Source organism: Mus pahari, chromosome 5, assembly GCF_900095145.1.
Source record: "Mus pahari chromosome 5, PAHARI_EIJ_v1.1, whole genome shotgun sequence".
In the NCBI taxonomy this organism is placed as follows: domain Eukaryota; kingdom Metazoa; phylum Chordata; class Mammalia; order Rodentia; family Muridae; genus Mus; species Mus pahari.
Window position 1 is genome coordinate 137,955,043 of NC_034594.1, and position 13,212 is coordinate 137,968,254.

The following is a 13,212-nucleotide window of genomic DNA, read 5'->3' on the forward strand; positions in this document are numbered from 1 at the left end:
GAGAGAGAGAGAGAGAGAGAGAGCAATCAAGTGTTTATCGATTATCTCTGACACTCTGTCAAATCCAGTGTCAGGAATTTGTGTATTTTTCATATTATCCCAAGACCCCAGTCCTCTCTCATTTATTAGTTTGCTTCTTCTCTTTCAAGGAAGTTATTAGAACTCCTTATTCATTCATTCCACAAACAGGGAGAAGATTCCAAGCAGATGTAAGCATAACAAAAGGTAGGCAATGTGTAGTCCAGCATAGCCCGGCTGCTAGAGATGACTGGGTCTGGGCAGTGGTGGGTAGGTGGGTGAGATGTACGAAATGAAACGAGGCTAGACCATATAGAACCCCATGTGTTACAGTGAGTTACATGGGTGGGTTAAAGATCAGTCACAGCCACAAAACCAGGTTTTAGAGCTAAGCTTACTTAACCTTAAATGTTACCTTTCTCAGCCCATTTCCTGTTTTCTTTAATGGGTACTTCCATGGACCCAGGCACTATTTTAGGAACTGTACAAATATTGACTCATTGACAAGCTCTGGAACAGGCAATCCTTTTGCCTCTATTTTACAGATAGAACATGATGCCCAGACAGATTAAATAACGAGTCAAGAGCGTGCATCTGGATAGATACCATGCCTCATGCTTTTGTGGACAGGATCATAGTGGCAGAGGCTAGCAAAGAAGCCTAAACCACAGACTTCGGCTACAGCGCTGAAGGATGCTGCAAAGGGGCCAGCAAACGGGGAATTCAGAAAGCGACCGGAAGGTCCCGTGGGGTCCCGTGGCTTCTTTTCCTTCCCTGGATGTATTTTTCCAAGCCAGATCAGAGCACAGATCTAATTCACACATCAAGAGATTCTGAACAAGCATATACCAGCTTTGTGGGTCGCAACTGGAGAGCAAAGCCAGGCCCTGAACACTGCAGACAACTCTAGGAAGGCCAGTGGGGGTGCACATCGTCCCCAGCATAACAGGTCTTTTTCCTGTGCCTGCCGTCTGTAGACTGACTTTCATGTGACTGCTTGATCATAATGGGGACCAGGGATAGAGAGCCCTTTATCCACATAGACATGAAGACCAGGGACCCTGTGATCCTTCTCTGGCTCCTGTTGAGCTGTGTGTTGTTTGTGGGTAGGATTGGAGTGGGGGTTCAACTCCTCCTCTCAGTTGTCTGAAGTACAAACAAGGTGGTTATTAGAACCTTCTCCCCAACTCCACCCACCCCCTGCTAGTGTTATTGATGTCAAGGAGGTGCTTTGGGGTGCGCAGACGACGAACCTCTGGAGTATGATCAGAATCGCGTGCTGACTTCACCGGAGCTTGTTTAAAGTGATGCTTTGGAATATTTTCACCTGGGGAGTGTATCTGAATGTCTCATATGTTTATCTGTATTTCACTTCCTTAAACGACGGCATCTGTGACCCTCCTACCTTTTCAGGCTGGTCAGTGCTTCCTGAAATGGGTTGTAAGATGTGTGGGGTGGAAATGAAGGGGAAGGTCCCATCTCAGAGGGAGAGACTAGCTCTAGGAAGATGAGGAGGAGGAGGAGGAAGAGAAGGAGAAGGAAGAGGAAGAAGACGAGGGAGAGGAGGAGGAAACTAGCCATAATCTCACTCAGGGGGTACCCAAGGTTATCAGAAAAGAACTTTCTTCCAAGATGGACAGCTGAACTCTGGAGCAGAGGGCCCCAGTCTTGTCTGGTCTAGTGGTCCATTGTTAGAGAAGTATTAGAAGTTCTGCCTCCTTCATCCTCATGGCACCACCTATATTGCTTGCGGGCTCTCTGGCTGTTCACTGACAGTCCCATTTATAAGATGTGTTATGGAAGAAGGGAGATGTTTTAGGGCTTCTATTGCTGTGATCAAAATAGTATGACTACTTGGAGAGTTAACAGTCCATCACTTAGGGAAGTCAGAGCAGAAACTCAAGCAGGGCAGGAACCTGGAGACAGGAACTGAAGCAAAGGCCATGGAATAACACTGCTCACTGGCTTGCTCTTCATAGCTCTCAGCTTGCTTCCTTATGCCATCCAGGACTATCTGCCCATGGTGGTCCCACCTCCAGTGGGCTGGGCTCTCCCACATCAATCATTAATCAAGAAAATGCTGCACAGACTTAACTAGTTGAAGACCTTCCTCAGTTGAGGTTCTCCTTTCTTACATGAATCCAGTATGTGTCAAGTTGACAAAACACCAACCAGCCAAGGAAGTGACCTTTGTCTCACGGTGCATGTGGACTGTGACATAGGTCTTCTGACCCTACAGAGACCCCACGTTGGAGGAGAACAGCTTTCCCACACTTTCGTGCAAGAGCAATTGGTGAATCCAAAAAGGGAAGGATAGGGAGGTTTCCAGAAGGCAGCTGAGGCAGCCGAGTCGTGTCTGAGGAGTTAGCATAAACTTGGCGAAGAGGCAGAATATTGACATGTTGAATGCAGATCAGAATGTGTTAGGAAATTAGTCAGGATTGACTTTCAAGTGACAGATACTTAAGGAAATTAGCATAAGTAAGGGGTGGGGACAATCTGAGTATATAACTGAGAAAAATAAGATTTTAGACTCACAGGCTGTTCCATGAGCATCTGTGAATGGATTAATCTGCATCTTCTCCCTTTCTCTCCCCAGTGCACCACACCACACACACACACACACACACACACACACACACACACTCTTGGCTGTATTTCCTGGTAAGCCTTTCCTATGTAGTATCAAAAGTGGCCAGCTGATGCAAAGCTATGTTCTTGTTGTGTCAGACTATAAGCCCTTTGGTTGACTAGTGTGTCCTCTAACACTTTCAGCCAAAGTCCTGAGCCTGGAGTTCTGTGACCATCCCTAGGCCAGCGGCTATGAACAGCATCACCCTAGATGAAGAATTGACTTTTGGAGTCAGAGGTGATGTCAGATTTGCTCCAATGAGAAAATAAAGGAAAAGCAGTTTCCAAAGTAGACTGAAGTTAAACTCTTGTGGCAAAGGCAGGCTTGTGCTAGAAGCTGTTTTAGAGGCTGGACACACACAGATTCAACCCTCACACCTCCTCTGTGTGGGATATGAAAGTCACGCTATAGGTGGGGCAATGGAAGTCAGTGGATTACCTACATTCCGGGATCACGAGTGGAGAGGCTAGGTTTACCCAGGTTAGCCTGGTGTCAGAATCTCTTTGTGGTCTCAGCTCTTTTTTTTTTTTTTTTTAAATGTAATACTGTTTATTTAACTTCAAAAACATTTCAGCATTCTACACATACAAAAAATAACAGAATGTTGCAAATTGCATTTAGGTCCAGAGGGTTCTTGAACTTCCATTGATGCAGTAGTTCTTTGTTTTGCTGACAATGATGAGTTCTACAGTTTCTTTAAAAAGTTTAAAACCCTACTGCACTTAACTGAAGAAAAAACTCCAAACACTTCTCATGCCAGCTGACCCCTCCCCCCTTCCACAACTAAGAATGTCAGCAGAATGCTATGCCACTATATACAAAAACAGGACAACCTGAAGCTAAATGGATGCCCACCACAGTATCAACAGGTCCAGCCTCATAGTGCACGACCTGAGCTATGGCCCCTCCAAAAGGCATCTGCCCCTCACAGCCTCCACGCCAGACAAGGAGCATCAAGGATCCATCTGGGTTGTTTTGTTCTCTTTACAAACTATAGATATGTACAGTTGACAACTCAGGGTGGCTAGCCAACAACCATACAGTTAACACGACCTTACGAGTTGAGAACAAAATGCCAGAAACATCTTTAATTGCCTTGTCACACCAACAGCAAAGTGCACTGAGTGAGGAGGACGCGAGAGTGCCTTTTCAATTTAAAAATGTCTGGAGCTATGTACAGCTTTGATACAGTTTCAGGGCGCTCTGGACACCCGCGGCCACTTCATGTAAACCACTGACACTTTGAGAAACTACAATATGATCGTGATCAAATTTTGTAATTAAACCTAACAAGAGCAATAGACACGACTCAAGTAAGAGATGTGTCAGTCACAGCGCTCTCCTACTCTAAGGTATTCACAAGGAGACAGAGTTTTATTCATCTTCCTCTTCCTCTTCTTCCACCTTTTTCTGGGCAACTTTAGCAGGACCCTTGGCACCATCAAGCTTCCCTTTAGACTTACAGTCAGCAACATCCTTCTCACACTTCTCCTTCAGCTTTGCTGCCTTGGTAACGTAAGGCTGCTTTTCACTGTCACTGAAGTTATTCCACATCTCACCCAGCTTTTTTGCCACATCTCCAATGGAGATGCCAGGGTTTGTGGACTTGATCTTGGGGCAGAATTCAGAGCAGAATAAGAAAAATCCAGATGGAGGTCTTTTGGGGGCCTTTGGGTCCTTCTTCTTGCCTCCTTTAGCTGATCCATAATCTTTCATCTCCTGGTCATAGCATACTTTATCTGCCTTTGCCATTTCATCAAACTTTGATTTCTCTTTGCTAGACATGGTTTTCCACCTCTCAGAGCACTTCTTGGAAAACTCTGCAAAATTAACGGGAACCTCTGGGTTTTTCTTCTTATGTTCTGCATGTCTGCACAAAGAAGGCATAAGCAGACATCTTGCCCTTTGGTTTCTTGGGGTCACTTTTAGCCATCCTAACTGTTCGCTAGTCTGGGCAGCGCAGGGTACGACGCAGCCTCGCGCTAGCTGCCTCCACGAGAGCCACCTCGTGGTCTCAGCTCTTAAGCCGCTGTCGTCCTCCCAGACTCAGACAGCAGTAATGGAGTCAGAAGTGCAGTAGGAGCAGTGATGATAAGGATTCTAAGGAAGTAGGTGAAGCAGAATCACAAAATATGCAAACTTACAGTCATGGAAGGAAGAGAGGAGCTACTACCATGGTCATTCTGTCCTTGTAGCTCGGGCCTCAGAGTGTTTAACGGGAATCACCACACAAACTGGTTTGTACAGCTCAGCAGGTCTGTGCTCTCTAGCACTGCCTTGTGTTTTAATCAAGGATGGATATTGATCGCTGCCTTGAGTGACAAGGCTTGCCTTTGGATGGCTCGAGGCTGTGGCCAGTCGTCTTAAGGCTCGTGTGGTTTACTGTCCTTGGAAATGGATGACTAGACTAAAGGCAGTTTCCAAAGAAGGGCAGCCACCCTTGGATCTGTGGCCTTAAAGGTAAAGGCGTGTAGCTGGGACTTTCGCTCTTTCTGGGACAGTTGCTGGTCCTGCATTGACACCCACTCATGCCCTGTCTAGCTGTGTGTGAGAGGAACAGTGGAAGCAAGTTCAGGAACACCTTTGTTCCTGGCAGCAGAGGGTCCTCAGGAGAGTCAGAGTGAGTCACACTGGAATTTGCTTCTATTCAATGGGCCCTGGCTTGTCAGGCCCCTGGGTGAGCTGGCTGTCGGCCAGCAAGCTTGTGATGGCTGGGGCCTTCCAAATTCCTGTTCTCTAAAGATCCAGTGTAGCAGGATCTGCCAAGGCACGCACTTGCCCACTCTGTAACTACTGGTAGAGACTAGGACTTTGGATTTCCCTGGGTGGCCACCTCTTTGACGCACCTCTTTGTCTCCCTCCTGGGAAGGGATGTACCAGGAAACCTAAAGGACCCTGGCTGCAGCCCCTGCATTCTGCAGTCCCTTGTGGACCTGCTAACCGGATCAGTGCAGACTCTCCTGGTCTCATCTCCTGGGCTGGAAACTTTGCATCCCATTTTGTTTTCTCAGAAGTTGCCTTTATGATATTTACCTTTCTGACAAAGTCATTCACCAACCAAGTTACCCACCATGTAGATGGAGCTTGACCAGGTGCTGGGGACACGTACCCAAACTCTCTGCCTGAGGACGGTCTCATTTGTGATGTTTTTCACGCGAGTCACATCTTTAAAGGCTTCCATGTTCAGTCAGCCAGTAGGAGAAAAATTAAAGATTATACCACCACGGAGCTCTGGCTAGCTTGGAACTTTCTCTGTAGACCAGGCTTGCCTCAAACTCACAGAGATCCTTCTGCCTCTGCCTCTGCCTCCCAAGGGCTGGGATTAAAGATCTACACTATTCCACTTGGTGAGAAATACATTTTTGGGACCTATTATGCAATATGGTGATTATAGCAAGGTAATGTATATTTCAGAACTGCTCAGAGCAGGTTTTAAATGTTTACCCAAGGAAGGAAAAGGATGTGAGGAGTTAAATATGTTAATTAGCCTTATTTATGTATTCCATAATGTATATAAACATGTACCCTGTGAATACATATAGTTGTCAGCTCAAATAAATCAAAGACAACCTCCTGTTGGATGCTCTCATCTCCCTTGATTTTTAAAACTTATAATGTAGTATTTGAGTTTTAAATTTTATGTTTTCCAGTTTTTTATTTACTTTTCTTTCAGTGTACTTTTTTTTTTTTTCCTTTTTTTGAGACAGGCATCACTATGAAGCTCTGGCCAGCCCGTCACTCATTCTGTAGACCAGACTGGTCTTGAACTAGCAGAGAACTCTCTGTTTCTGCCTCCTAAGTGCTGGGTTAAGGTGTTCGCCACCATGCCCGGTACCTAGTCTGCTTTTTATTAACCATCATGTTACAGCTGTTGTAACTCTAGAATGATATGCGTATGTGAAGGCTTTGTTTTGAGATGCCAACTAGTAATTTACCTGGAGGCAACAAAATCCAGAACTTGGCAACTAAAGGTGAAAACCAGAAAGAGCCTTAACAACGATTCTTACCTGTAGTCGGCACACCCACAAAGCATTTCTGTGCCCCCAAACTGGGAGAACTAAGATATTACATAACCAGATCAAGATTCAGAATATTTTAGCAGCCTGGAAATATGGGCTGACATGCACAGTGCAGACTTTAGTATAAGTAATGTTTGTACTTAGCTTTAGAGACGTTAATTCCGTATGTTCAAGTCTGGGACATCTGCCTTCACAGCATTTCCTGTGCTACAAACTTTGCATGTTAGTTGACCACACACTTACATAAGCCCAACGGGATGGTATCATTGTTACAAGATAATGTATTCTTAGAGGGAATATTGGAAAGACACTGGTCCTGATGCAGGAGAAAACTGCTTCTGCACTTGACATCGGCTAGAAGACTATATATAGAATGGTACATTGTACACATCTGTGAGCCAGTGCAAAGGGGGCTTTTGCCTTAATAAAGGCTCTGGACATCATGGAGACTAGGAGAGTTGGAGGAGGAGGAGAGGGGGTGAGGGAGGATGATCGGGATGAGGGGCTCATGTTAGTGCTGCTCCAGTCAACCTCACCGAGGTTGGGTTCCCTGCAGTGGAGCTTGTCAGCTGTCTCTAGTGCTTCTGTGAGGAGACAGGCTGCTTCTTCACCTCTCACCCCTGTAGCAAGGGTGCCTGGATAGAGAGGTGGCAGGTCCTCTCAGAGGGTTTTGGGATCATCTCGATGCTGTGTGGGAATACTTTAGTCACTAGGGACCGTGTCTGTCTTCACGGGAAGCCATCTTCCCTTTCTGGTGTTTTCTGTTCATGGATGTCGAGAGCGGGTGGGGGAAGCAATCTGGGATTTTCTTTTTTCTTTCTTTCTTTCTTTTTTTTTTTTTTTTTTTTTTTTGGCCGATTAAAGTAGATAAAAAGTTTTGGAGAAACATTAGTTTACATATTTTATGCTTAAAATCTTTCAATTCTAGCCAAGAGCTTGAGCCAGTTTCCTGAGAGCAGGGACCACACCTAATAGTGAAGTCTGTGTGGGCCAATTTGGCGTCTTCCTGTCCCCATCCACGGTTTCCCACTTGCTCCCTTGCCTCCACCATACCTAATGAGAGTAGCCACCCTGCTTTGGTATTAACCCTGACTGACTAACCTTGCTCAGAATTGCTGTTAGGATAATCTTATGGTAAAATTCACGTGCCCACAAGTCTGCTGGGATAGGGTTAAATTGTAGCTCTTTGTAATTCCCATGTGAGGTCCTTTATGATGACCATTTTGCCAGTTGAAAATCCAGCACAAGGAGCAAGAGTCCAGAGCGGCAGTCTACAAAATAAAATGTCCCACGGAGCACGCTTAAGACAAGCCACCTGTCCCTCTGCCTGATCATTTCAAGTGCAGATTTGGGCTGCATAGCTCAGTGGTAGGGTGCTTGCTAGTATATTCAGGATGCTGGATTTGAAGCCAGGCAGTGGTGGTGCACGCCTTTAATCCCAGCACTTGGGAGGCAGAGGCCAGAGGATTTCTGAGTTTGAGGCCAGCCAGTTCTACAGAGTGAGTTCCAGGACAGCCAGGGCTACACGGAGAAACCCTGTCTCGAAAAACCATGTGTGGATCTTAGGGAAACCTCACAAAGCCAAGGGAGTGAGACTGGTATGGTGGTCAAGTCCAGAGTCAGCAAGCCGGACACAAAACAAGCTGTAGGGGTTCCGTGGGCAAGACTGTCCAGGACATTTCAAACACGTTGGCCAATGTGAGGTACATAAGAGCCCTGCTAAGGCTCAGGTCTCTCTTTCATAAAGTGTAAATGATGTGACCTGATGAGTCTTTCCAACCTCTGGTCCTGCCTTCTTTCTGCAGTCGTCCAGCATGCTCTGCTCACCGCATCCCGAGGGGCACTGACCATGAGCCTCAACTCCTCCCTCAGCTACAGGAAGGAACTGAGCAACCTCACATCGACAGAGGGTGGTGAAGGGGGTGCTGTTTCTGAGTTCATCGCCATCATCATCATCACTGTCCTCGTCTGCCTGGGCAACCTGGTCATTGTCGTCACCTTGTACAAGAAGTCCTACCTCCTCACCCTCAGCAACAAGTTCGTCTTCAGCCTGACCTTGTCCAACTTCCTGTTGTCCGTGCTGGTGCTGCCGTTCGTGGTGACTAGCTCCATCCGGAGGGAATGGATCTTCGGTGTGGTCTGGTGCAACTTCTCTGCCCTTCTCTACCTGCTGATCAGCTCAGCCAGCATGCTCACCCTTGGGGTCATTGCCATCGATCGGTAAGTTTGCATCAGACTTGGAGAGCTGAAGGGTTATGGAACGAGGGATCTCTGGTCTACCGGCTTCAGATGGTCTTGTTCCTGGGAGGGGCACGAGAAGGTTCTTCTGTATGAGAGTGAGTGCGCTGCCTCTTCTTCAGCTCCTCTTATTTATATGTTATGTACAGTCAAGTACCTCATATGATGTTCCCGTGGGTGACAGATTGTATGTTTGACATGTACCATATAGCCTAGGTGTGCAGAATGTCTAACATCTAAGGTTTATACCAACACTCTGTAATGTCTTCTGCATAAAAAAAAAATCACTAGATGGCAGGGCTCAGAATGCTTTCCTTTTGTTAAGTGATGCATGACTGTAACTTTAGAGGAGAGTAAAATGACAGAGTAGGAATTGAGTCCCATCTTTAGACTCAGCCAGCCGTTCCTCTCTGCCGTGTGTCTTGCTTTGGTCTCTGCCCCATCTTGACTGGTGGACCTCAGATAAAAGCTCCCTTTATTCTTTTATTCTCTGGAGGTGGTCAGGACTGGTTGGGGGGAGCAGTGGGAAGGCATACAGCCCAGGGAATAGTGACATGTGCAGAAGCACATTTTGTAGCCTCTGTTGATCCCACCAGAGCTATAGCTGGGACAGGGGACAGACACCAGTGCCCAAGCTGATCAGCTGCACCTCGGGTTGGAGTCCTGCGCTGTGCTGTGTGTGCTCTGCTGGCGGGCGTAGCTTTCAATCATCCTATGTTCGCATTGTCATCCACAAGCACTGGACTTCTTGAAAACGGAGAATGGAGTCATGATCTGTGTGATTACCTGGAAATTGGGAAGGATCTCAGTGGGGGAGGGACAGTACAGAGGGGGCTAGTCAGGGATGTCGTCCCAGGCTGACACAAGTCTCCAGACTCTTGGGAACATGGTTATTTTGGGTTGGACTAGCTCCCCAGAGCACAGCGATGCTGGACTCCAAGACTGGATTCTTGTTTTCCCCATGGCTTTGTAGAGAATGTAGAATGAATGAGACAAATGAACCAATTGGCTTTTCCACATGTAAAAACGACACAAGTCGAAAGAATGAAAGCAGAGAAAACTCACAGTGTGGCCAGCCAGGGGCAGTTCACCTCATGTTTGCAGTGTATTTCCTCCAGCAGTACACTTTTTATATTTTACTTCTTAGATCTGTTTATTTTATGTTTTGCCTACATGTATGTATGTGTGTCGTGTGCGCATGGTGGCTGCCGAGGTCAAAAGAGGGCATCGGCTCTCCTGAAACTGGAGAAATGAATAGTTGTGAGGCATCAGTGGAGCACCACAAAACAAACTCAGGTCCTTTGCAAGAGTGACCAGTGTTCTTAACCACTGAGCAGCCTCTCCAGCTGCTCCACAGGACAGCTTTTAAAAAAGATTTTCTTTTAGGTTTAATTTCATGCACGCATAGGTATGCATGTGTGTGCAGGTGCAGGTGCCCAAAGAGGCCAGAAGAGGATGTTGGACTCTCTGAATCTGGAGTTACAGGTGGTTGTGAGCCACACAGCATAGCTGCTGGAAACTGACCCCTGGGTCCTTTGCAAGAGTGGCAGGCACAGAGCCTCCCGCCCAGCCTGACTGACAGTACCCTTCTTACAATAGGCTGATGTTCATGTCCTGCTTTGTCATTTAATATGCAATTATGAGCATCGCCTCCATAACCTTGGAGAATGTGCTATTAGTGGTCATGTGGTACTCTGTGATGGACTCTGACTTATTTTTTAGTACCTCATTACTGGATTTAGGTGACTTCACAGAGCTCTCTTTAGTGAACACGTGACCCTGTTCCATTTGTGGAACTGCCGTGTCCTACCTGGATGGATCGTATAACACAGGAAAAGGAGTTTGATGGGCGTTAAGAGGAAACAGATATTCACGGCACTTTACTTTAGATTTTAAAAAATAATGGTTTTTGAACATCCATGCTTCGGGTCTTGTGGAATGCAGATCGAGGCTAAGCAGCTTAGGTGGTCCCCTGAGCCTCTGTAGCACTCTGTGCACTGGGTCAGAGTGGCGGGACTGCAGCTGTAGCTCCAGGAAGATGCAAATCTGGGTCAAGTTAAGTGAAGGTGAGAGTAACAACCCCTCAGACCACAGCATCACAATGAATCCACAGTGTACCTGTGCCAGTGCAAGGGCTCATGGTTGGATTCTTTAAGGCCCAAGGCACGGCCTTGGGGTAGTAAGCTACAGACACCAAACTGCCCACCAGAGGACCTCCTAGCAGCACAGACTTAACTATGCAGAACTAGCTCCCAGGGATAGCTACCGAAGTCACTGCTGCTGATGGGCAGGACATTTGAGTGACATCTTAAAGAGCAAATAAGATTTTACAGGTATGCAGGAGGTGGGGAGCTCCCCTCTACTAAGCAGATAGGCTGTGTTAATTCTTTTTTTTTTTTTTAAAGATTTATTTATTTATTATATGTAAGTACACTGTAGCTGTCTTCAGACACTCCAGAAGAGGGAGTCAGATCTTGTTACGGATGGTTGTGAGCCACCATGTGGTTGCTGGGATTTGAACTCCAGACCTTCGGAAGAGCAGTCAGGTGCTCTTACCCACTGAGCCATCTCACTAGCCCCACTGTGTTAATTCTTTAGGTGAACAATTATTGAGCACTTATATTGGGAATGCATAGCTGAATGAGGTGGGTCATATGCTGTAAAATTAATATTGAAGGAGAGGTGAACTTGGGATCATATAACTCTGGAGTGTTCCACCATGGGAAAGATGCTGTGAGAGTGCAGAGGAAGAGACAAGGCAAAATAAGATAGAAGTGCCCAGGGTGTGTGCCAGGCGTGTAGCATCTGACAGCTAGAAACCAGGTGATAGGGTTGCACACAGACAGACTGACACAGACAGACTTACCCACTGTAGCTTCTATCCTCACGGCCTGGATCCGAGGTCAGTCAGTGATGAAGGGACTGCCTTGCGATGACGGAGAGTTACTAAGACCTTGGAAAAAAAAAAATAGCTCATCTACCCCATCAAAACAAGATAGATTCACAGTAGCTTGGCCAGATCTTTGTGACAAAACTATTATTTAAAAAAATTTAGCTGGGCGTGGTGGCGCACGCCTTTAATCCCAGCACTTGGGAGGCAGAGGCAGGCGGATTTCTAAGTTTGAGGCCAGCCTGGTCTACAAAGTGAGTTCCAGGAAAGCCAGGGCTACACAGAGAAACCCTGTCTTGAAAACCAAAAAAAAAAAAAAAAAAAATTAGGGCTGGAGAGATGGCTCAGTGGCTAAGGGTACTTGAGGGTCTTGCAGAAAACCCAGGTTCAATTCCCAGCACCCACGTGGCAGCTCATGACTGTCTATAGCTCCAGTTCCAGGGGCTCCAACTCCCTCTTCTGACTTCCTTTGCCCCCCTCTTCTGACTTCATCAGGAATCAGGCACACATGTGGTGAAGATATATATATCCAGACAAAATATTCATGCACATAAGATAAAATAATCTAAAACCAAAAATCAAAAGAAAGTTAGTATCTTTAGATATGTTAATGGCAGGTGCTATTTATTTTTTTATTATTAGATAGTAGCATAGATTAAAACCATAAACTGAGTAGATGAGTTCCATCTTTATGTGATGTATATGGAGCCTCGGGAGACAGGGCAGGGTTGGGAAGGAGAGGAAAGAGGGAGTGGATACAGTAATTAAAGATGCATGAAGCTGGACACGGAGGTATGCTCCTTTACTCTCAGCACTCAGGAGGGGAGGCAGAGGCAGGTGGGTTGCTGTGAGTTCAAGGCCAGCCTGGTCTACAGAGCCAGTTCCCGGACAGCCAGACAGAGCTGCATGCTAAATAAAGAGACACTGTCTAAATGTTTCTTAAAAGGCAATACAGAAAGCAACAGCATTGATTCTGATTTTACTGTCACATGACACCTAACTGCCATAAGCCAGACACTTTACTATACTGTCAACATTTAGCTAAGTTCATCTTTGAGACAGCTCTATGAATCTCTGTTTTTCAGATATACACAGTGATGTGGAATCCAGACAAACCCTTTCCCCCTCAAGTTGGTTTGGCTGGTCCTGGTGTTTATCACAGCAATAGAAAGCAGATTGGGATAATTCCTGAAGAGAATAACCAAGTTCCTAAACACAAGTGGGCTCTGATGTGCTGACCTCTGCGCAGGACCACGTGTCCTTGCTAGTGTGCAGTTGTGCGATATGGTCTAGCATGTTGCTTATCTGAAGAGGGCTGGGTGACTATGTCTCTCATAGAAGCCTTCCCGGCACAAGGGGTTAGTTGGGAGAAGTACAAGAATCCCACCCAAGAAAGTAGGGCACCCTGCTTCCAT

General features: G+C 46.3%; 1 protein-coding gene and 1 pseudogene across 1 annotated transcript in view; one reads left to right on the forward strand and one right to left on the reverse strand.

Annotated features, from left to right (window-relative positions):
• The window catches only part of Gpr161 (G protein-coupled receptor 161), a 47,017-nt gene that overhangs the window by 17,544 nt on the left and 16,261 nt on the right, over positions 1-13,212 (forward strand). Inside the window, exon 2 of the mRNA XM_029539093.1 lies at positions 8,475-8,889. Within this exon, the coding sequence (XP_029394953.1) occupies positions 8,519-8,889 (371 nt within the window). The 5' untranslated portion in view covers positions 8,475-8,518. The remainder of the gene's footprint in view (positions 1-8,474; positions 8,890-13,212) is intronic.
• Positions 4,025-4,583, reverse strand: LOC110321822 (annotated as a pseudogene).